General features: G+C 44.1%; 1 protein-coding gene across 2 annotated transcripts in view; it reads right to left on the reverse strand.

Annotated features, from left to right (window-relative positions):
* Spats2 (spermatogenesis associated serine rich 2) overlaps positions 1-22,993 on the reverse strand; it is a 74,891-nt gene that overhangs the window by 36,219 nt on the left and 15,679 nt on the right. For both annotated transcript variants that reach the window (XM_052161347.1, XM_052161346.1), the window contains exons 2-5: positions 14,522-14,831; positions 5,707-5,786; positions 1,874-1,982; positions 1,012-1,061 (exon numbers count right to left, since the gene is read on the reverse strand). In XM_052161347.1, coding sequence (XP_052017307.1) covers positions 1,012-1,061; positions 1,874-1,982; positions 5,707-5,786; positions 14,522-14,546 — 264 coding nt within the window. In that variant the 5' untranslated portion in view covers positions 14,547-14,831. The remainder of the gene's footprint in view (positions 1-1,011; positions 1,062-1,873; positions 1,983-5,706; positions 5,787-14,521; positions 14,832-22,993) is intronic.

The following is a 22,993-nucleotide window of genomic DNA, read 5'->3' on the forward strand; positions in this document are numbered from 1 at the left end:
TCAAATATTACAGGACGTACAGGCGAGAGAGCTGTGGCATGTCCCCCACTCATCGACAGGGCAGATCTGGCTGACATAGCAACAGGGCGGATCTGGCTGACACAGCTGGCTAGGCAGGTGCCCACTCCACCTCACTGCCATGTGTCCCTACGTTCCTCTGCTGGAGCCTCCAAACACACGCAGGAATAGTAGCAAATAGTCTCTAAAGCCCTTTCTCGTTTTAAAAACTATGTGAAGTGCTCTGCCCTCATGTATGTCTGTGCACCATGTATGCATCTGATGCCTGTCCTTGTATATGTATGTCTGTGCACCGTGCAGACACCTAAGGCCTGCGCTCATGTATGTCTGTGTACCATGTATGCATCTGATGCCTGTCCCCGTGTATGCATGTCTGTGCACCATGCATACACCTAATGCCTGCCCTCATGTATGTCTGTGCACCATGTATGTTATCTGATGCCTGTCCCTGTGTGTGTATGTCTATGCACCATGTATACACCTAAGGCCTGTTCCCGTGTATGTCTGCGCACCATGTATGCATCTGATGCCTGTCCCTGTGTATTATGTCTGCGCACCATGCATACACCTAAGGCCTGTTCCCGTGTATGTCTGTGCACCATGTATGCATCTGATGCCTGTTCCCGTGTATGTCTGTGCACCATGTATGCATCTGATGCCTGTCCCCGTGTATGTCTGTGCACCATGTATGTTAGCTGATGCCTGTCCTCATGTATGTATGTCTATGCACCATGTATACACCTAAGGGCTGCCCCCGTGTGCGTATGTCTGTGCACCATGCATACACCTAATGTCTGTGGAAGTCAAAAAGGTCCAGATCCCTTGGATCCCTTGGGAGGATGGCAAGCTGCCATGTGGGTGCTGGGGAGCGACCCAGGTCCTCTGGAAGAACAGTATGCTAATCTTACCCAGTACGCCATCTTGCCTAAAGTCTAATTAAAAAAAAAAAAAAAAATATATATATATATGTTCTTACATGTAATTAAATTTTACCTTTTTTTTGCCGGTTACTATCCATTCTTTGAGTACTTCACTGGCACTACCTGAAAAAGAAATCAAATGGAGATTTCTTCTTCTGCCACACAGGACAGGGTGGAACCAGTGCATTACATCATTGCTACACGCAGGGCTGAGGCAGGCCATGCTTCCGCTGTACTGGCCTACTGAGATCTCCTTTGGGCATTGCGAATCTTTATCTCTACATCTGAATATAAAGGTGACTAGTCTTTACCCAAGTATAGCATCTGGACTGTGGTGTTTGGGAAAAGCTGCACCCTAGATTAGACTCAAACCCTAAAATTATGAAGACAGGGAAAAAAAAGGATAGCATTTGGACCTGTTCATTCAATAATTGTGAATTCAGGAAAATGCATCAAGGTGCATTTTCGCCCACTCTGTTCAAAGGCAAAACAGCTTCAAGTACAGTTTTATCAAACAAGTTATATGGAAAGAATTTTAAGAAACACTGATTAACTCTATAAATCTAAGGAGTTGAACTAATACATTTGAGTCCTCTGCCAGAATCACAGTAAATCATTGTGGAGTTGGAGATAAATGCTGGGTCATGATTGGTCACGTGTTCCTGGGTCATCAACTTCCTCCTTTGTACTGGTCTCTTAAATTACTTTACCCAATTCCATTCAAATCCAACAGTCCATCAGCTGCATAGTTTCTCGGTCTAAGGAGGGGGAGAACATATCTAACAATAAAGGAGTTTTCTGAGCTTGTCTCTTGAAGTCTCTCTATAGCTTGGGAATGAAAGGAGTACCCTAGGTTAACAAAAGACCACAGTGCCATCACCAAACTGTGCTGCGGCTCAGGCTCCAAAGCCTACACTTGGGCCGGCATTCCTTACCTTCCATGAACGCTTGCACTGTTTTGTCCACGCAGTTGTCAAAGTGCTGCAAGACCAGGATGATCTCGTTGTTGCTCTTATTGGGAACGATCGCACGCACCGCGTTTATCTGCAAAAGACGTGCGAGAAGGTCAGCAGGCAGCAAGCGCACCAGGCAAACAGCGGTGCCAGTGCAGTTCAGCAATAGGACCACTGCTTAATGTCAGGAGGAGCACATGCATCTGTCACGCCGGGAATAGTAAGTAGAAAAATAGTAACACCACAGGAAAACTTAATGTTGAAATTTAAAACACAGAGCATTTATAGAAATAAAAGGAACCAACCAAGAGACGGTCAGTGAATAAAAGTATCTACAATAGCGTGGGAAGTCTGAGGTCAATCTCCAGAGCCCATAGTGAAGGAGAAAACTGATTGTCCAAGTTGTCCTCTGACCTCCACACAAGCTACTCATCTGCGTTCTCTCTCCCCCCTCCTCTCTCTCTTACACACACACACGTAAGCGCGTGCACACACACACAAATAATTTTTATTTTTATATATTTTTTAAAATATTTATTTATTTATTTTATGTATATGAGTACACTGTAGCTGTACAGATGGTTGTGAGCCACCATGTGGTTGTTGAGATTTGAACTCATAACCTTTGGAAGAGCAGTCAGTGCTCTTAGCCACTGAGCCATCTCTCCAGCCCCTATTTTTATATTTTTAAAGTTAGAAAGTGCTGGGTATGGCAGCACAGTCCTTTAATCACAGCACAGGAGGCAGAGGCATGTGGATCTCTGTGAGGCCAGCCTGGTCTACGGAGCAAGTTATAGGACAGCCAGGGCTACAGAGAAATCTAGTCTCCCTACCTATCCCCGGGGGTGGGGGTGGGGGGGGGGAGAAAGAAAAAAGTTTAATTTAGGTACCAGCTCTTAAGTTAGCATCAGTGGTTCATCACTATACTACAGGGAAAGTAGAAATGTAATGACCCATTAACCCTAACAGCTCAGATTTTTTTAAATGTCTGTGGTATGAATGTGTGAGTGAGGTATATATGAATACATGTGTGTAGGTATAAACACCCATGCACACTGCAGAAGCCAGAGGACACTGACTCTTCCTGACTCTTCTACTCGGTAAGTCTCCACTTTATTTCCTTGAGACAGGGCCTCTCACTGAACCTAGAGTGAGGCTGGCAGCCAAGCGGTTCCCGTCATGTCTCTCTGCCTGTCACACTGTGGGGGGGTGGGGGGCGTAGGTCTATCAGGTCTGTCTGTGTGGTCAAGTCCTCATGTGCACAGCGATTGCCCTTACCCACTGAGCTTTCTCCAGCCTAGCAGCTGAGATTCCTACACAGCACTATTCAAGTCTGTCTTTCTCTGTGTCATTCAGCTGCGTGAAAATTCTACAGAGGTAACTTACAGAAAGCATCTGAATCACTATAAGCTAATTTAGGTGCATAAGACATAATGGACAACTGGGGATAACCCAGCTTAATAAAACAAAGCAACTCAAACGAAGCCCAATGAACATCTATTAAATCCCATTTCTTTCTCCAGATATCTCTACTCAGAATTTGATTTAATCTCAATTTATTTGCATTTTCATGATGTATGTGTATCTCCATAGGCAATATACATTTTATATTATATTAATATTATTATTCATCATGCATGCTTATTTTTAATTTTGTCACAGAGCATTTATTCATACTGATTTGCACATTATTCATATAGCTAGCATGTATGTGTTCCTCATATAGTTTAACATACACTATATGTGTTATTCACACAGTTAACCCACATCCGCTCCTCATGTTTACACTGTACATGGCACTCCTAGTGTACAATACTCTAATGCATTCACTCTCGCTCATGCAAAACCAGCGCTCCCTCTGGAGTACACTCCTAGAGTAGTTATGTTTGTTGCTGAATCCTCAGTGCCCGGAACGTCAAGTCAGGGCTTCTGTGTAACTATCAGAATTCTGAATAACACAGAGCCTACTATCAGTGCTTACTGATAACTCCAAACTGCTCTATAAAATGGATATACCCAACTGGCTTATGTTTGTTTGGGTCTCACTACATAGCTTTGGCCTAGAACTCGCTCCTCAACTTAGAGATGTTGCTTGCCTCTGCCTCCTGAGTGCTGTGACTAAAGGAATATGTCATCATGCCTAGCAGATATGCAATTTTGTTAGACATTATATTTTTTGAAATGAAAAAAATATATATATAGTTTATAGTGGTTGGAGAGATGGCTTAGTGGTTAAGAACACTGGTTGTTCTTGGAGAGAACCCAGCGCCCACGTGGTGTCTAACGCCGGCCGTAACTCTAGATCCAAGGGATCTGGCGTCTGCAGACACTGCGAGCACATGCTCCATTGACATACATGCGCGCAAACACCCATCCACATTAAATCAATAAATGAGTAAACAAAAGCATAAAGTAGTTTATAAACAACTGAATATTCAAATGGCCATGTGTATGAAGCACCCATGAACATACACGTGTGGAGGGCAGAGGATAAACTCAGGCGTCCATCACTGTTCTGAGACAGGCTCTCTGGCCGACCGCTCTGGGCTGGGCTGGGCAGCCAGCAAGCCCTCAGGATCACTTATGTGCCCCGTCGGTGCTAGGACTACAAACACGCAGTGCTACGTCCAGCTCTCTGTGTATATGATGTCCTCTGACTTGACTTGTGTCAGGCATACACATGTGTCCACTCAGGCAAAATATTCATATACATAAAATAAATACATAAAAAGTAAAAGAACTGAGCTCTCTCTCCAGCCCCAAATATTTTCTTATTATGTATCTATTATATAGCTAGGAATTTCAATTTTTTTTTTTTGATAAACTCTTGTTTGTCCTAATCCTATGTTATTTTCATGGATTTTTCTATGTAGATAATTGTATTTTCTTCCTTTTCAGTTTTACTTGTCTTACTGTACAATGTTTAATCAATTGTTTCTTAAGGAAGTGTTGAGTGGTTTGGGTAGAAAATGGTAGAAGTGGAGAGCCAGAAGCTACAGGGGTTCACTGCCACCAGTAAGTCCCAGCTCCTACGTCCTCCCAATGGCTGCAGCTCACACACTGACATCTTCAATTCAAATACAACACTGTCACAGAATTTTAGACATGGATTATTCTCTTAACCTTTATATTAATCCATTATCATATAAAATTAATATCTGCTAACTAAAAAAAAAAACATTAAAATTTTGGTCTCTGAGCCAGGTACTTGTGTTGGCACATGCCTTTAGTTCCAGCACTCAGGAGGCAGATGCAGTCTATATTTCTATAAGTTGGGGGCCAGCCTGGTCTACACAGTAAGTTCCAAAACAGCCAGGGCTACACAGAGATACCCTGTCTCAAAAAATAAAGAGACAAAGAAGAAAAGAGATACATTCTTAGTCATATAAATACTAGTAATAGCATTAATACTGACTGTTTTCAAAGAATTTATAATAAACATATATGGAGATGTCTAAAGAAAAGCATTTTTGCTCATTTTGACAAACTGCTTCCTCAGAGACCCCGCGGTAGTCATCCTGATTATATTTACAGCAGCATTCTATTTTGTTCCTAGGATTCCATTTTCTTCTCCCTGACTCCCTCCCTTTTCTTTCAAATCAGGTCTCACAATGTGGCCCAGGCTGGCCTGGAACTTGCTATGTAGACCAGACTGCTGGTTTCAGAGCTCTACCAGCCTCGGCCTCTAAGTACTGGAAAGAAAGGCGTGTGCCACCATGCCCAGCAGATTTCGTTTTCATAATGCTTTGTGATAGTCACTGCTTATATTAATATATTCTCCTATAATATTCAAATATCCATAATAATTATCTTACCTTTTCCTTCATGTTCTCAAAGGTTCCTCCCTGGGCCAGTACAGTATTAGACTGCAGATCAAAAATGAATCCTGATGAATCTGAAAGAATATAAAAGAAAAATATATTCAACCCCGAATAATCTATATATTCTATTCATCTAAGACTAACTGCTTTTTCATCATATAATTACTAATAATTTAGAAACTACTCAGAAATTTCTACTACATAGATCATATATAGCTATACTCTGAGTTACTCAAAAAATGACATTTTTAAAAAAAATTATTTATTTTTATCAGGTGTAGTGGCGCACACCTTTAATCCTAGCACATAAGAGGCAGCAGGTAGATCTCTGTAAGTTCAAGGCTAGCCTGTTCTACATGGTGAGTTCCAGGATAACCAGAGCTTATAGTGAGACCGGTGTATAAGTGTTTGCCTGCATGTATGTATATGCACCTTGTGTGCCTGGATCCTGCAGTAGACAGAAGGACATTGAATGCCCCAGAACTGGAGTTGTAGATGGTTGCCAACCACCACGGAGGTACTGGAACCAGACCTGGGTCCTTTGCAAGAGCAGCAAGTGCTCTCAACTGTTTATATTTTAAAGTATATTTTGAGGAAAGTAGCATTATGTCAAGCATATTAAGAGTATTCTATAATCCTTTATCTCTTAGTCATCCTACCTTAATTTATAAGCCCCCCCAAAATGTCATAAGCAAGGAACTGCCTGTGATGTTGTTACAGATGTGGGGGCATCTCTAATAACAGTTAATTCACAATAAATAAAAGTAATTTGTCTCCTAGACTGCCACATATGTACTCTTAGACTCTGAATTTCATGAATGCATTCAATGACTGATGTTCCCAGATGGGAGGCATGACTAAGCAATGTGTCCAAGTTTGTGTTACCAACACTATGTCCAAGTTTGTGTTACCAACACTATATCCAAGTTTGTGTTACCAACACTATGCCCAAGTTTGTGTTACCAACACTATATCCAAGTTTGTGTTACCAACACTATGTCCAAGTTTGTGTTACCAACACTATGTCCAAGTTTGTGTTACCAACACTATGTCCAAGTTTGTGTTACCAACACTATGTCCAAGTTTGTGTTACCAACACTATATCCACGTTTGTGTTACCAACACTATGTCCAAGTTTCTGTTACCAACACTATATTCAAGTTTGTATTACCAGTATTATGCCCAAGTTTGTATCCAGCAAATGAAATTCAATCAGCAAGGTAAACAAAACAAAACCTCCAACAAGTTAATCTTTTCTTTCAAGTTTTTTATTACACGGTGACTACGTAATCAGTGAATTACCACAGCAATGTGTGTGCATATGCGTATCTGAGTGCGAGATGCTGGCTACTGACTCACACCTGAGAGGAAGAGCTCTGGTACTCCACTACAGCCATCACCACACCTCAGCTCTGAATGCTTCCACTCTGAGAGGCAAGGCCCAGAAGAGGTCAAAGTGCTTCTCGAATTCTGATGTGCATGGTTACCTTCTTAGGACTCTTACGCCAAAATGTGGGCTGTGCCTCAACAGTCTAGACTACGGCCGAAGACCCCTCCCAGATGGCTTCAGCATTACTGATTCCTGAAACCCACTTGGGAGTAGTTTGGGAATTAGAATCTCAGCAAAGCAAGTTATAGGGGAAATTCTGACAAAGGGAGTATAAAAAACATTGAAATGTGATAGTATATTTCAAATTCTTTTGCTATTACTACAAATGTATGTATTTTAGTTAAAGAGCTTAAACTCTATCTTCATTCCAAAAACCTTCAAGCTGCTAAAGTAGATCAAGTTCTAAGTTCTGGTAAGATCTGAGCGCAAGTGTGAAAGAGAGCATGACTAGAGCTTGTGTTGTTTTTAAGAGAAATCATGTTTGCCATTGCCAATAAACCGTGAATCCATTAGATAAAATGTTAATACAAAAAAAATCATGGGCACTTACACAAACTCAGCGTATGCAGGCTCCAGACTTCCAGATGACTACATAACTTGGTTATTCTCAATTATCTTTACCAAATGAAAGAGACGGAGTGTAGAAAGAGGAAGACCCCATATAGCCAAAGCACCGGCACCTAGAACCTCCTCAGACTCACTGCAGATCAGCCAAGTGATGTAATCTGAAGGCTATAGTGCACTGCCCCCCAACCCCCACCCTCGCACCAAAGACCTATCAATGATCAGCAGGATGACACTAAAATACCAATTGTGTAGTTAGTATTAGAGATGCAAACCACCTATCTCTTAGGACATGGGGGACACACTTAGAGCAAAATATCAATGTATAGCCTATTTTAGAAAAGGATTCTTACTAGCTTGTTAATGGTTCTCCTAAGGACACACCAACAACCAAAAATATAGAGGAATCAAATGGCAGTTCTGCACTCAGATCCCACACTATTTGAGTTTATCCAGCATGCCAATTAACGAAAACCAAGTATATCAAGTGAACCGGGTGCAGTGGTGCATGTCTGTAATCGCAGAACTAGATGGGTGAGTGAAGGAAGGGAATGGGGAGGGAGCAGAAGGGAAAGACGCAGGGGACATCATCAGGGTAGCTTAAATACAGGGTCTGTTTTTTGAAGGTCCTAGTACACCACCATGTCTTGGCTCATAAATGCAGAATCCATCCATACCCCAAGGCCTAAAGAGTTAGGCCTAGGGAGACAGCTCAATGCTCGTGGAAGCCAGAAAAGTATGTTGGATCCCCTGCAACTAGAGTTATGAATGGTTAAGAACTGCCATGTGAGTGCTGGCAATTGAACCTGGGTCCTCTGAAAAAGCAGCCAATCCTGTTAACCTAACCACCGAGCCAGCTCTCCAATCCCAGATTTCATTTTCAAAAAGTCAGACATGTTTGTGTTTGTAATCCCAGCCTAGGGGAGGCAGACAAGCAGATCCCTGGAGCTGGCTGGCCAACCAGCTTAGCCTGGTCAGTGAGCTCCAGGCCAGTTGAAAGACCCTATCTCAAAACCCACAGTGGGTAGCTCCTGAGGAATGATGCCTGGACTCTGGGTCCACAACCATGTAAACACACAGGCATCTGCACCCCAAACAGAACCAAAGTTGGAATTCGTTTTCCATTTAGCTGTGGTAAGAGCATGCCTGTTGTTTGGAAGGTGTGGTGCCCCTGCCTCTACCTCTCAAGTGCTGGGCATGCCTGTGCTCAAAATGGATTCCAGTCCTCTTGTGTGCACTGTAAGCAGTAACTGAGCTACCTCCCACCTGATGATCAAGAGCCGCCCCTGCTCTTAACCCTGAGCTGTCTCTCGGCCAACACCCCTTTTATAACAGACCACTAAGGAGCATGGGAAGCTAACCGTGACTACACCGCTAAAGAAAGCATCTTCTTCCCTCATCAGCTGTTAACTACACACATCCTCAGAAGGGGTGGCCCATGGGCCCCTCCGTCTTCCACGACAGCACAGCAGGCTCAATCTTGGGTACATTTTGTGGAAGTTGTCACAGCTGTCATGAGGTCAAAAGTGTAGCAGGCAGGTGCAGCCAGAAGTCCACACTACTTCACTCCTTCCTCCGAGCTATGCCTTGGGCTTTGGAGGAAATGATGTAAACATCCCTTTACTGCTCAACATTCAAAAGTCCCTTACACCCTGCACTCAGACCACTTGTAAGTCTTCAGAGATACATTTTTAAAGAATGAAAATGTGTTAAATTATTCTTAGGCAAGATCCCAACAGGATGAAGAATGCTCTAACTTCAATCCCAGCCTCTTTGGTAAAAGCTACCCACCCATCCATGCCTGATTACACTTTCTTATTTTCACTCATTTCAGACTATTAGGAATCAGCTTAACATTCTTATAGTTCTTTCAGTTAACATACATGTAAGACCATTAAGAAAACATTATGTCACTTAAATTACTACTACCAAATTTTTTGATGCTTTTTGTGTTTGTTTTTTTTTTTGATAGTGTTTCTCTGTGTAGCACTGGCTGTCGTGGAACTCACTCTGTAGACCAGGCCGGCCTCGAACTCAGAGATCTGACTGCCTCTGCCTCCAAGTGCCGGAAATAAAGGTGTGTACCACCTCCCCACCCACCCATTCCGCATATAAACACTAAGTTTTAATTATTGTTTTGAGGGTCAGGAAATGGCGTCTAGCTTATCACCTCAGCACCTGGAAGACTGAGGCAGGAGGAAAGGAAGAGGGAGGGAGAGGAGAGAAGAGGGGAAGAAGAGAAAGAGGGAAGGGAAACAAAAGAGAAAAGAGCAGAAAAGAGGAGGGGAGGAGAGAGAAGGAAAAGAAAGAAATCAGGCAAAGTTGTCTTAGGCCTAATGATGACATAAAGCCAAAAGAAACACCACAAAACAACCCCAGGCATAGAGCTGGGGCAAGGGTAAGCTTGGTGCGTGGCTGCTGTCACTATAAACCAAATGGTGGCTCCACTAAGGATTAAACAGAACTACTCTATGATTCAGTAACCCGACTCCTGGATCTATACACAAAAGAACTGAAAACAGATCAATAAAAATATACTATCTTAATATGTAAGCAACTAAGTATTACCTTAGTACACTGCACAGTTGAAAACATGCACTGCCTAGGCGAGGGGGCACACATGTCTATCCCCAGCACTCAGGAGGCAGAGGGAGATGGATCTGTGAGTTCAAGGCCAGTTTGGTCCATACAGTAAGTCCCAGCCCAGCCAGGGTTACAAAGTGAGACCCTGTCTCAAAATATGTAAATAATAAACAAATAAACAAACTAATAACAATCATCATCATCATTACCATCATCATCATCCATGCACTAGACTCCCAGGACACCACTTCTGGAACAGAGACTACTAAAACTGCCACCAGCTTAGACCCTGCCCTGAGGAGTGCAAAGGTCACAAGGCTCCATGAAGGACTGAAGAGACTTATTAACAGACTTCTCTTCATCAGAGCACCTGTCCACCCTCCACTCTAGACTGCTTATAGCAAACTTAAGTGTACAAAAGATTCGACACAGGTGTGGAGATTCTCAGGGAGCCACTAAATTTGTATCTTTAATTTAGACTGATTACACCATTTTCCACCACATAAATGAGAAAGTACTCCTTTGATAAAGTACGGTGAAAAACGGGATTATAATCTGAGAATCCCTCCTCATACTTTGCAGTGCTGGGCATCAAACCCAAGGCTTCCTCCATGCTAGGCAAAAGATCTACCACTGAGTAATACTCCTAGCCCGGGGCTCGCTCAATTTTTCACTGATGAAGAAATGAGGACATCAGTTACTGTACTATCCCTGTCCAGAGGAACACGGAGTCTGGTGCAGCCTGGAGTCAGATCTCCGTGTCATGCGGCATGGCCGCTGTTGTTCACATGATACCACTCCACAGATCTCTGTCACTCCAACAGTGTCGCCCTGGCAGATGAGCTTCCTGTAGGTTCTCACTATAACTAATTCAGAGATATTCCTTACACAGACAGAAAGTGAGATGAGGAACAGTATGATTTACATTTACCTTGGCCAAAGAAAGGAAAGAGAAGGTAAAACCCAATTAAATGCAGGTAAATGCAGATAAAATTAGAGATAAGGAAGTCTGGAAGCCCAGATAACCTGCAAGTGTGATTATCAGATTATCACTGTGTGATTATCAGACTATCATTAGCCATCTTTCTTCTTTTATTCAATTCTCTTTTAAAAATTAAAAAGTAGGCCAGGCACGGTGGTGTACTCCTTTAATCCCAGCACTCAGGAGGCAGAGACAGGTGATCTCTGTGAGTTCTAGGCCAGCCTGGTCTAGAGAAAGAGTTCCAGGACACAAGGCTACGTAGAGAATTAAAAAGTAAACTCAAGAGCCCACACAATGAGTCAGCAGGCAAAGGTCTCCCCGTTGAGTCTGGTGATCTGAGCTGGATCCCTGGGACTCACTCAGATGGTAGGAGGAGAAAACGGACTCCTCCAAGGTTTCCTTGGAGTCGCACATGGAAGCTGCATCACAAAGACACACACACAAAGCCATGCATGTCCTACACAGATGCACACACAAGATAAAGAAGCAAACAGACATAAAACTTCTTTAAAAAGTAAACTGAAGGGCTGAAGAGATGGCTCAGCGGTTAAGAGCACTGACTGCTCTTCCAAAGGTCCTGAGTTCAATGCCCAGCAACCACATGGTGGCTCACAACCATCTGTAATGGGATCTGATGCCCTCTTCTGGTGTGTCTGAAGACAGCTACAGTGTACTCACATAAATAACATAAATAACTAAATCTTTTTTAAAAAAAGGTGAGAGGGAGGATAGAGAAGTAAGGAAAGGAAGGAAGGAAGGAAGGAAGTTTGGGTAGAAAGGAAAAAAGAAGGGAAGGGGAAGGAAGGAGGAAGAGAAGGAGGGAGGGAAGAAGACAAGGAAGGAGGGAAAAGGAGAGGGAGAGATGCATGGAACAACTATGAATGGACGAGGGGCAAAGTAGAGACGTGACCTACATGGCAGGTCATAGAAGATGGGTCACCAACTTGCCAGAAATAAATACAGTGTCAAGCAAGGCCGGATCTTAGCTCTTTCCTCAATGAGCCTTAGACATGCCATTTTCATACCAGCTTAGAAAACTGTTATAAAATTATAAATGGAGCTGTTTCTTCACATGAACCACTGGAACCTGTAGGAGCTCGGGCTCTACTGTGAGAGCGAGGAAGAAGCTGCTGGCACCAAGGGGTGCAGCGTGCTGCTCTAGTCCCACTGGGGAGGCAGAGGCAGAGGCAGGCCGGGGCTGTGCAGAGAGAGCTTGTGGAAAGAGAGAGAGAAAGAAAGAGTGGGTGGGGCACAGAACTGTTAACTAATGCCTAGAGTATTCTCAAGTTTCAAAACTGAAGATACCACCAATTTTAGTATCAGTAATAATCATTTTTTCTATTAATAATACTTAATAATGAAGAAAAGGACTACTGTATTAAGAAAAAGAAAGAACATTTAGAAAAACAAGGAAAACATGGGGTTGAGGACATAGCTCACCCATACAGAACACTCTTGCTATACAAGAATGAGCCCCGGTTTAACGTCCAAAACCAAAGCTGGCCTTTGCGTGTGCCTATAACCCTGGTACTGGGAATGAGAGGCAGGCTGACTGATGCAAACCTGGTGGCCAGCCAGCCTAGCCTAACTAGCTACAGAGAGGCTTGCTTCAAACACCATGGGGGAACAAAGGAGGAACAAACCTGTGGTTGTCCTTAGTATTGTATGCAAAGCACGCGCGCACGCGCGCACACACACACACACACACACACACACACACACACACGGAGAATCATGTTTGAAAAGGAAGCAAATCAGAGATGGGAAATTTGGATGACAAAATGCCACTTGGTATGAGTTCTAACTCACTCTGAATAACACCACTGCAGGATGCTCTGGTAGCCTCTCTAAAGCAAATACTTACACTGAAAAAGAGGTCATCAGTTTGAAAGAGAGCAAGGAGGGGTAGATAAGAGGGTTCGGAGGGGGAAAAGGAGGGGGAAGTAATGTAGTTATATTATAATCTGAAATATGAAAGAAATGAATCTTACAGAAGAGCAGGTTCGGTTCCCGGCATCCGCACAGAGGCTCACAAGTACCTGTAACTCCAGCTCCAGGGGACTCTGACAGGCAATTCTGTCCTCCATGGACACATGCATATGTGTGTGTGCACGCACACGCACACACAGACACACACATGCGCGCACACACACACAAGCAAGCCTACGTGCTAACACACAAACAGGAAGGCCCCTTGTCAGATTAAATCACTGGCTCCCGGCGCTGCGTTCCCTTTCCTCACTGTGGCTCTCACTTGCAGGAAGGAACAAAAGGTTGACTCTTCAGGCATAACTGGAGCGACATCAATCATGTTGTTGACTAAAAGGAAAATTTCTTTTCCAGTTTCTAAGTCATTCCACTTGAACTTTTTTAGTAATCTAACCCCTTCCTTACACTGTAAGTTTTCTTTATGAAAATCTGTTATATGAAGAAAATATAGCTTTCAAAACTATGAGTAGCTCTGCCACATGATTTTCTTATGAGGTTTTTGAACTGTCAAATCAAAATTAAAAGCATATTTAATATGTGAAGACTTCAATCCATGGAGTTGTGTTTTGAATTAAAGAACTTTATACTGAAAATTAAAATCCACAAGAAAGTTAAGACACCTATGGCCACTCCTGAGATGGGTGCACAGCGGCCCTGTGGGGTGGCCTCAGCTCCCGTGGCCTCTCCAGTGCCCTAGAGAAGGGCCCAGTGCTGCCTGTTCTGCTTCCCTCAGCGTAACCCCTCTTCATACTTCCTGCCTGTGTCTTCCATCTTGCCAGGGAGGCAAGCCTGGAAGGAAGGCTAAAGAAGACAAGGAGCCTGGAAGCCTGGGAGCCTGGGAGCCTGGGAGCCCTCCCTCACACCATTTCCTTCCCCGGGAATAGGAGGCATGCGGCAGGAAGCAGTTCCCAGCATGCTACTAACGCTAACAGACAGCCACTGTACAAAAGGCGGCGGCAGCTCATACCTCGCCCTCTAACAAAGTTATTACAGTTGATCTGTCTTGAATAGGAAAGCAGTTTCTAAGGAGATCAATTCCCAACTTCTATGCAGAACTAACACCAATACAACACTTGCAGAGTCGCTGAGGACGTGTTCGAAGCACACACTCCGAGGATTGCACCTCCCGAGTGCCGCAGGCCCTGAGCTTCAGTCCCTGCTCCACGGCTTGCTTATTTACTTAATGCTTGAGACGAAAACCCAGGGCCCTGTGTGTGCTAGGCAAGCATCCAGCACTAACTACACATCCCCAGACAGCAACAGTTATTCTTTTAACAATTTATGCACACACGTGATCTTACCTTTCTGGCTTTGTTTCCTAGACATTGCAGTTTTCTCACGATCAAATTAAAAAAAAGAAAAAAAAAGGAAAAGAAAAAGGAAAAAGAGAAAACAAACAAACAAAAACCAGAAGAAATTATCTTTGTCCAAGTTCTGGAAGTTCTGCTAATTTAAAAGTGGCAACAGAAGTCTATAGTTAGAAGTAATAAATACAAAATCCTGGTTGTTTAAGATTCTGTTCACAAGCTGTCAATTTCTTTTCCTTCTCTGGTATCAACTTCTTGTCAGGATGTATCATTGCAGACAGTCATGTCGTTCCCCGGGGAGACTCTAGAAGGAAAAACACAAACACATTTACTATTACAGTGACACATATCGTTCATGGGATCTGAATTTCTAAGGAACTAGTCTCGGTTAGTGACGAGCACCATTCTCTGAAGCAGACCTAGTCTTAGAACCTGATCATGTTAGCTGAAAGTTTGCTTCTTCTCTTGGCCTGCTGTTCTCTTTGGGACTCAGGCACCTTAGCCTGCCTACACGGCACAGCACTTTAAGTATGGAGCTGATCCCTAACCAAAGCATCTTTCTGAGGCAGACAGAGATTATTACAGGAAACCACAAGTGACCAAAATGGAGAGACCTGCTCACCCGTGCCCCCCCCCCCCTGCCATTCATGCCGAGAACCGCTCACCTGGGGCCCGTGCCCATGCATCTAAACACAGCCCCCATACTTAAGGCTAGGGAACACTGAGAAGGACACAGAGGGGGAGGGGGAGGGAAGGGGGCCCTGCAGGACACAGGACCAGAAGACTGTCTAGATATGACAAGGAAGCTGCACCATGATACTCAACTATAAATACAGCTGTCCAAACAAGGCTTGACAATGACAACACCAGCTGGCAGGCCATGGGTGAGGGGACTCCCTCCAGGCCTCATCCTTAGATGAGGAAACCCAGGCAGTAACTACTGGGAGGAAGAATCAGTCTCCCCAGGGATGAGCCTCCAAACAGCTATCCAATGCCAAGGCTCAGCCCTGAAAAACACACACAGACAAGCAGCACCCAAAGGACTCCGCACATGGCATGCATATATTTATTGCATACATACATGTAAAAATAATAATTAAGGAAAAAGAGGCCATGACTTTGAGACAGGAGGGGGGACAGAACATGGAAGAGGTTAGACAGGGGGAAGAAATGATATAATTATATTTTAATATATTTTAAAAGTGCATTTTCATTTTTATTTTCAGATATATTTACACTGGGTAGTGGTGGTGCACACTGTTAATCCCAGCACTCAGGAGACAGAGACAGATGGATTGTTGAAATGGATCACCAGCCTCGTCTACTGATCAAGTTCCAGGACAGCCAGGGCTACACAGAGAAACCCCCCCATCTCCAAAGAGAGGTGGTGGGGGGTCGATTTTTATTTCTTCAAATTCATCAGAAATAACTCTATGAAAAAATAAAATCAAGGGACTAAAGAGGTGGCTCAGCAGTTGGAAGCACTGGATGCTCCTCTAGAGGACCCAGGTTCAATTCCTAGTGCCTACATGGTGGCTCACGACTGCCTGTAAGGCTAGTTCCAGGGAATATGCATATGCATGCAGACAAAACACCCATTCATAAAATAAAATAAAGAATACAACGGATAGCCTGGTGTCTGTCAAGAATGCTCAAAATATACTACACAACATGACATGTCTGCTAACAAGAGAAAACCTTGGAAGTAACTCCTGAGAACTTCATTTATTGCTTCATTCATTCATTCATTCATTCATTCATTCAATATGTAGAGGTGATTGATTAGCTGCATGTCTGTACCCCATGAGCATACAGTACCAAGTCCAGAAGAGGGTGTCAGCCCTCCTGGGTCTAGAGGATTATAGCCTTCTTTTGGGTGCTGGGAACTGAACTTCGATCCTCTGGAAGATTACTCGGTGCTCTTAACCACTGAGCCACTGACCCACACTCCTGTGAACTTCTTTACTGCATCATATAAAATAAGCACACATGAACCACCCTTGCCTGTGGGAACTATGTATCCTTTAAAAGAGCTTTGCATCCTTCATACACAAATGACAAAACCATGCTTCAGTGTCAAAGGTTACAGAGGCCTATGAGTCCTCTCACCTAATGTCTGTAATAAATGGTATCCTTGGTAACAAGCAAGGATTCAGCCTAAAGTTACTGTCATAGTTGACACAAATAACAGACACGGATATTAGACAGAAATTTAAAAGGGAAATCTGGAAATAAAACTAGGGAACCTTGAAGTGTTCCACAGATTCAAGATAAAGGTGTCACAGTCAAAACTTCTTTTTTCTGAAGATTTATTGATTATTATATCTAAGTACACTGTGGCTGTCTTCAGACGTGCCAGAAAAGGGCTTCCGATCTCATTATGGATAGTTGTGAGCTGCCATGTGGTTGGTGGGATTTGAACTCTGGACCTTCAGAAGATTGGTCAGTGCTCTTAACCACTGAGCCATCTCTCCAGCCCTAAGTCAAAATTTCTTAAATGTCTCTGGTTGACCCCCAGCCTGCACATAGGTGCAGAAAAGTCATTAGAAGGTCTCATGACAAATAAGTTAAACTATGCTTTGAAAGAGTCTCAGTTTTGAAGATACTCCCAACACACACGCAGGCAGGGGGTAGAAATACAATCCTTAACCAATCATTAATTGGCCACTAAGCTAGCACACACTCACATATTGGTGTCTTTTTAGTACGCCAAACTTTTTTTTTTTTAATTTAAAAATAATAACAAGCTAAGTGCGGTAACTCATGCCTTTAGTCCTTGCAGGCAGGTCTCTGTGAGCTTGAGGCCAGCCTGGTCTACACAGCAAGTTCCAGAACAGCCAGGACTGTGTAGAACAGCAGCAGCAATGGAGAGGAGTCAACTGGAGCCTAGAGGGCTACAGACAACAGAGCCAGAGAACTGACCCAAGCCCGCTGGAGGAGCCCAGAAGATCACGTGTGGATCCCAGACACTGGAAGAAGCTGTAAGCAGCCCAAGAGAAGGAAGTTCGATGCTGCTGAATGCCAGGCCTGCCAACAGCAGTCAACAAGGATGAGAGGAGGTGGAGATCAGAAGAGCACTTTGACATAGACATGACGTTTGTAGTCTGCCCAGCTGGCTTCTGGTCTTGCTCTGGTCCAGTACTTCCTCACCATGACACTTTGGAATGGCAAAGTACATCTTGGACTTTTAACACTGTTGAGACTGTTATAAACTATAGGGACTTTTGAAGTTGGACTAAATGTATTTTGCATTACACCATAACGAGATATGATCTTCATAGACTCGTATATTTAAAACAAGCCTATGGAGGCCAAGGAGTGGAATGTGGTGGTTTGAATATGCTTGGTCCAGGAAGTGGTATTATTAGGAGGTGTGGCCTTGTTGGAGGAAGTGTGTTACTCCAGGCTTTTCCTGTTTCCTCCAGAACAAGATGTAGAACTCTCAGCCCCTCTTCCAAGAGCCTGCCATGATTCCCACCTTGATGGACTGAACCTCTGTACCTGTAAGCCCCAATCAAATGTTCTCCTTTATAAGAGTAAGAGTAACTTTTGGCCGGCCGAGGTGGCACACGCCTTTAATCCCAGCACTTGGGAGGCAGATTTCTGAGTTCAAGGACAGCCTGGTCTACAGAGTGAGTTCTAGGACAACCAAGGCTATACAGAGAAACCCTGTCTTGAAAAAAAACAAATCCAACCCCCCCCCCAAAAAAAGTGACCTTTGTCATGGTGTCTCTTCACAGCAATAAACACCCTGACTAAGACAAGAACATTGCTGCTCTTGCAGAAGACTCAGGTTTAATTCTCAGCACCCATATGGGCTCACACTCGGTCCAGGGCACCCAATGCCTTCCTTCTTCTAGCCTCCAGACACCAGCATGCAAGTGGTTACCAGACATACATGCAGGGAAAACATCCATAAACATAAATTTTTTTTAAATTTTGTTTGTTTGTTTGTTTTTTCAAGACAGGGTTTCTCTGTGTAGGCCTGGCTATCCTGGAACTCACTCTGTAAACCAGGCTGGCCTCAAACTCAGAAATCTGCCTGCCTTTGCCTCCCAAGTGCTGGGATTAAAAGCATGCACCACTACTGCCTGGCTTTTAAACTCTTAATGTATAGTTTGCAATTACAATTAAACACAACTCCTGCAGAAAAATTAAAACCACTTCAGACAAAAACTAACTGGCTGCAAGAGAATGGAAAAGGCATAGTATAAGAGAAAGCAGGAGAGGGGGCAAGGCAACCGTACCTACAGAGAAGTAATTGCTTTCCCCATTGTGTGAGGACTTCCAAACAGACATTTTGAAAGTGCTAGCTTTCATCTGGCTAAATCACTAAAACACCCTAAATTATTTAGCAGCAGTTTAATTAACCTTTCTTCACTTTTTCCTAGACAGTTAAATATTTGTTTTAGCAAAGACCAAGAAAAATATAATCATAATTTAGTAAGGCATCTAAAAGAATAAAATATAAATCCTGTTTTATGATGATTCTTTACATAGTGAAGAATACAGATATTTGAAACTATTTTTGAGATTTCTTTATTTTATTATGTGCATGACTGTTTCAAAAGCATGTAAAATACACTACATGTATACAATGCATGCAGGGCACACAGAGTCCAGAAGAGAGCAGCCAGGTGCCCTGGAACTGGTGTTCTAGAGAAGTGAGAGACCCAGGTCCTTACAAGAGCAGAGCAGCAAATGCTCTTTTTTTTTTTTTTAAAGATTTATTTATTCTATGTATGTGCCCACACTGTGGTTCTCTTCAGACACCCCAGAAGAGGGCCTCAGATCCCTTTTCAGATAGTTGTGAGCCACCATGTGGTTGCTGGGAATTGAACTCAGAACCTCTACAAGAGCAGTCGGAGCTCTTAACCGCTGAGCCATCTCTCCAGCCCCAGCAAATGCTCTTAGCTCCTAAGCTATCATCTCTCCAGCCCCTACCCAAAACTATTCCATGTGCTGAACCATTTAAAGAGATTTTGCATCACTATACTGAATAGTTCAGAGAAAGGCAAGAAAGGTTGGGGCATGCAGCAATGCCAGCGCCTGGAGGCTGAGAAGACTGCTGGGCGCCCAAGGCCAGCCTGAGACACACAGCAGAATCGTTTCAAAAAGCCCCAAGCCATCTATTTAGCCCACAATGTACTTGGGGTTTTGTTTGTTTTTCTCTTGTTGTTACTGTTTGAGGCAGGTCACCACTACGCCACTGGATGAGCTGGGTCTCAGAGACTGGCCTGCTTCTGTCTCCTCAGTGCTGAGATAAAAGGCATGTACCACTACGACCACAAAATATGGCTGATTTAAATATTTGTCAGGGCTTTGGGACTAATAGCAAAGAAAAGTCTTCCAATCCAAAGGGAGATGGGATCTCTTTTGCTCATGGGGCAAATATTTAGGTCCTACTTAAAAAAAAAAAAAAAAAAAAAAAAAAAAAAAAGATTGGTTTGGTTTAGTTTTGTCTTGTCCATGATTTAAAAAAAAAAAAAAAGATTGGTTGGTTTAGTTTTGTCTTGTCCATGATTGCCTGGAACTCACAATCTTCCTGCCTGCTTGGATCCAGCACTGCTACAGGACAGCACAGCTATGCTAGCCTGTGGGAAGCGCTGCTTTCACAATGAGCCCCCACAACTACCCAGTCACCTTTGCTTTGTTCAAAAGTTCTAATATTTTAATAAAACTAACTTCAGACCTGTCAGAAACTACTGAGCATGGTGGTACACACATGTAATCTGAGTACCTAGAGGACTACAGTGAGTCCTTCTCTCTCTCTGTCTCTCTCTCTCTCACACACACACACACACACAGGAAGGGAAGGGAAGGGAAGCAAAGGGAAGGGAAGGAAAGGGAAGGGAAGGAAAGGGAAGGGAAGGAAAGGGAAGGAAAGGGAAGGGAAAGAAAGGGAAGGGAAGGAAAGGGAAGGGAAGGAAAGGGAAGGGAAGGAAAGGAAAGGAAAGGGAAGGGAAGGGAAGGGAAGGGAAGGGAAGGGAAGGGAAGGGAAGGGTGGAAAGGGAAGGGAAGGGAAGGGAAGGAAAGGGTGGAAAGGGAAGGAAAGGGAAGGAAAGGGAAGGAAAGGGAAGGAAAGGGAAGGGAAGGAAAGGGAAGGGAAGGAAAGGGAAGGGAAGGAAAGGGAAGGAAAGGAAGGGAAGGAAAGGGAAGGAAAGGAAGGGAAGGAAAGGGAAGGGAAGGAAAGGGAAGGGAAGGAAAGGGAAGGAAAGGGAAGGAAAGGGAAGGAAAGGGAAGGAAAGGGAAGGAAAGGGAAGGGAAGGAAAGGGAAGGAAAGGGAAGGAAAGGGAAGGAAAGGGAAGGGAAGGAAAGGGAAGGGAAGGGAAGGGAAGGAAAGGGAAGGGAAGGGAAGGGAAAGGAAGGAAAGGGAAGGAAAGGGAAGGAAAGGGAAGGAAAGGGAAGGAAAGGGAAGGAAAGGGAAGGAAAGGGAAGGAAAGGGAAGGGAAGGGAAGGAAAGGGAAGGGAAGGGAAGGAAAGAAAAGGAAAGGGAAGGAAAGGGAAGGAAAGGGAAGGGAAGGAAAGGGAAGGGAAGGAAAGGGAAGGGAAGGAAAGGAAAGGGAAGGGAAGGAAAGGGAAGGGAAGGGAAGGGAAGGAAAGGGAAGGGAAGGAAAGGGAAGGAAAGGGAAGGGAAGGAAAGGGAAGGAAAGGGAAGGGAAGGAAAGGGAAGGGAAGGAAAGGGAAGGAAAGGGAAGGAAAGGGAAGGAAAGGGAAGGGAAGGGTGGAAAGGGTGGAAAGGGAAGGAAAGGGAAGGAAAGGGAAGGAAAGGGAAGGAAAGGGAAGGGAAGGAAAGGGAAGGAAAGGGAAGGGAAGGAAAGGGAAGGAAAGGGAAGGAAAGGGAAGGGAAGGGAAGGGAAGGGAAGGGAAGGGAAAGAAAGGGAAGGGAAGGAAAGGGAAGGGAAGGAAAGGGAAGGAAAGGGAAGGGAAGGGTGGAAAAAGGAAAGGGAAGGAAAGGGAAGGGAAGGGTGGAAAGGGAAGGGAAGGAAAGGGAAGGGAAGGGTGGAAAAAGGAAAGGGAAGGAAAGGGAAGGGAAGGGTGGAAAGGGAAGGGAAGGAAAGGGAAGGGAAGGGAAGGAAAGGGAAGGGAAGGGAAGGGAAGGGAAGGGAAGGAAAGGGAAGGGGAGGAAAGGGAAGGGAAGCAAAGGGAAGGGAAGGAAAGGGAAGGAAAGGGAAGGAAAGGGAAGGGAAGGGAAGGGAAGGAAAGGGAAGGGTGGAAAGGGAAGGAAAGGGAAGGGAAGGAAAGGGAAGGGAAGGGAAGGAAAGGGAAGGAAAGGGAAGGAAAGGGAAGGGGAAAGAAACATGAGGCCTGGGGCTGCAGAGCTACGGGCTTGCAGGGCACCCAGGTCTGGATCTCAGCACACACCCACATAGTGACTCACAACCAACTTCAACTCCAGTCCCAGAGATCCAGGCACATACAAGGTATACACATATACATGTGGGCAAAACACTTACTACATATAAAATAAATTTAAATAAAAATGAAAAGGCTGGGATGTGGTTTGGTGGTAGAGTTCTTATCCAGAATGCAGAGAAGTCTGAGTTTGATCTTCAGTACTGAAGAAAAAAAAATCAGAAGCAGCTAGGGGCACATAGCGACACACGCCAATAATCTTAACACCCTGGAGGCAAAGGCAGAGGCCTGAAGATCAGCACTAGCCTCAGCAAATTAGACTCTTGATAAAATTAAATGGCAGGTATGAGTCAGGATGGTGGTGCACACCTACAACACCAGCACTCAGGTGACAGGGATTGAGTTCAACTGAGCCTGGCTCAGGAAAACCACTCCTGGGGTTGGAGAGAGGGCCAACAGTTAAGAGCACTGGTTGCTCCAGGTTCAGTTCCCAGCACCCATAGAGGTTCACAACCATCCCTAACTCCAATTCCAGAGAACCTGAAGCCTTGTGCAGCCTCTTCAGGCACCAGGCACACTCGTGGTACATAGATTTACATGTACACAAAATATTCATACACATTAAAGAAAACTCTTAAGAAAAATCTATAACTGCTCCTAATAATATCCAGCATAAGATGCCAAAGACAGAGACACATCCGGATGGCACAGGCCTAAAAGGCTAATACTCAAGGGGCTCAGAGAAAGAGAACTCCAGCTTGAGACCAGTGAGGGACCAGTGCTCTTAGCCCTGAGCCCTATCTCCAGCCCTACTTATTTGTGTGTGGTATGCATGGCCACGGAGGCCAGGAGAGGACATTGAACCCCTGGGGCTGGAGTCCCGGTGGCTGCGAGCTGCCTGACTTGACTGCTGGGAAACAAACTCAAGTCCTCTGGAAGAGCAGTTGCATGCTCTTAGCTTCTAAGCCATCTTTCCAGTCCCCTTTCAATATTTAAACATATCTGGAAATCAGACACATTGGGCAGTTTTTATTGTGTTATGTATATATTCCAAGTTCCTGGGCATCTACCAATCTGGAAAAAGAAAAGGTAAACAGGAAAATCAATACG

The sequence above is a fragment of the Apodemus sylvaticus genome, chromosome 17 (assembly GCF_947179515.1).
Source record: "Apodemus sylvaticus chromosome 17, mApoSyl1.1, whole genome shotgun sequence".
Taxonomy (NCBI): Eukaryota; Metazoa; Chordata; class Mammalia; order Rodentia; family Muridae; genus Apodemus; species Apodemus sylvaticus.